At 51.4% G+C, this 1,656-nt stretch overlaps 1 protein-coding gene across 1 annotated transcript; it reads right to left on the bottom strand.

Moving 5' to 3' along the window:
- Positions 1 to 301: 301 nt before the first annotated feature.
- On the bottom strand, positions 302 to 1,187 carry LOC123094603 (dirigent protein 1). Its single transcript, XM_044516578.1, has one exon. The coding sequence runs from the start codon at positions 1,128 to 1,130 to the stop codon at positions 555 to 557; it is 576 nt and encodes a 191-aa protein (XP_044372513.1). The 5' UTR covers positions 1,131 to 1,187; the 3' UTR covers positions 302 to 554.
- Positions 1,188 to 1,656: the final 469 nt, after the last annotated feature.

The following is a 1,656-nucleotide window of genomic DNA, read 5'->3' as shown; positions in this document are numbered from 1 at the left end:
TTTCTGCTCTGAAGATGGATTGGTGGAAGACGACGACAACGACACATGAGAGTGTATCTAGTATGTGGCCTGGTTGGGCCCTTCGGCTTTAGATGTTAGGTTTTGGTGCGATTCTGTTTAGTATTAGGCTCAGATTATCGGCATCAAGTGGATAGGAGTAGCGACATGTGTTGTCTAGATGCAGAGGCTGGGGTAATCCTCCTTTTCTAAAAGAAATGTATAATTTATTTTCCTTCTTCATCGGCTGATGGCATGGAATAGAACCTTTCATGTAACTTTTTTTCTTATAAATCTTTTCATGTGACTCTTGAGACGGCTCCTCCCATCATTGATAGTACATATTAAAGGGGTTTATTTGCCAAACAGATTAACACGTGAAAGCACGCACCGGCGGGCAACGCGCTACTGTAGCAACGGAAAAAGTAGCAACGTGATTACTGTAGCACATGAGGCCACGCGGGCATGCGGCGTCAAATACGAAGGCAGTGAAAAATATACAAGCAATTACAAGTAACCCGTCAAATCGCGCTGACGGTGACGGGCGACGCGCCAAGCTAGTCGTCCTGCACGTAGACGTCGATCTCGACGACGCCGCCGGTGGCGAGGCTGTAGTCGTAGTTCTTGGTGAGCATGTAGCCCCGCGCGTACCGGAACCGGCCGGTTCCGCCGATGAGGACCGACTCCCGCACCGTCGCGTCCATGTCGATGCGGCCCCTCGCCGTCAGCGAGCTGCCGCGGTGCTCGCCGGCCTCGAGGACCAGGTGCAGCGTCAGGTCCGATACGATGCCGCCCTCCGACACGCGGACGGCCCAGCCCTGCGCCGTGCCCACCCGCGCGCTGCCGCCGCTGGGCCCCACCGTCAGCGCGTTGTTGAGCACCACGATGTCGCCGAACTGCCGCGGCGCCGTCTTCAGCGCTGTAGCGTCGTCGCCGGTGGATATAGCCCGCCCGGACACGACGCGCATCGCGGTGGGGCGTGGTCCAGTGTAGTCGTCGTGCATGTAAAAGTGGAGGTGTGTGGTGGTTGTGGCGCTAGTCTTGTTGCCGCTGCCTGTATCGTAGCGGTAGAAGAAGGCTGAGCCAGCAAGGAGGAAAACCGACGCAAGCAAGAGCGAAGAGAGGGAGGCCATTTTCTAGCAAGGAGTATGTTAGTACTCGGTTAGTACAGTGTGTGTGGCCGTCCCTAGCGCCCGAGTGGGTATATATAGGACAGATAGGGCATGTTTGGTTACAAGCCTCAACAATTTGATGACACATGGGCTTTCTCCGGCGGCAAGCCACCTCCCTGGATTATTCCTTTAGTTAACCACTCTCTAACAAAAAGTACTTGTATGCACCAAAGACCTCAAGTTCCACGGCGCAAATCCTTTAAAAAGGACAAATTTTAGCAAAAGAGCTGCTACTTTTTTGCGGGGTATTATCTACATCTACATCTATATCTATATCTATATCTATATCTATACCTACTATTAAAGGGAATAGGTATTCTTGATTTGGTTCCGCTTTGTTTCGTCCCGTCTTAAGGATTTTGCTATACGCTATTTTTAATTTTTTTCCGTCCTTTGGAGGAAACATATATTTGTGCAAACCAAGGAAACATGACGTATGAACGAAACGTGGAGGTCGTCAGGCACTTTTGCATGGAAAACCCTAAAG

This window comes from Triticum aestivum, chromosome 4B, assembly GCF_018294505.1.
Source record: "Triticum aestivum cultivar Chinese Spring chromosome 4B, IWGSC CS RefSeq v2.1, whole genome shotgun sequence".
NCBI classification, from domain to species: domain Eukaryota; kingdom Viridiplantae; phylum Streptophyta; class Magnoliopsida; order Poales; family Poaceae; genus Triticum; species Triticum aestivum.
The sequence above is the reverse complement of the archived record's forward strand: the minus strand, read 5'-3'. Positions and strand labels throughout refer to the sequence as shown.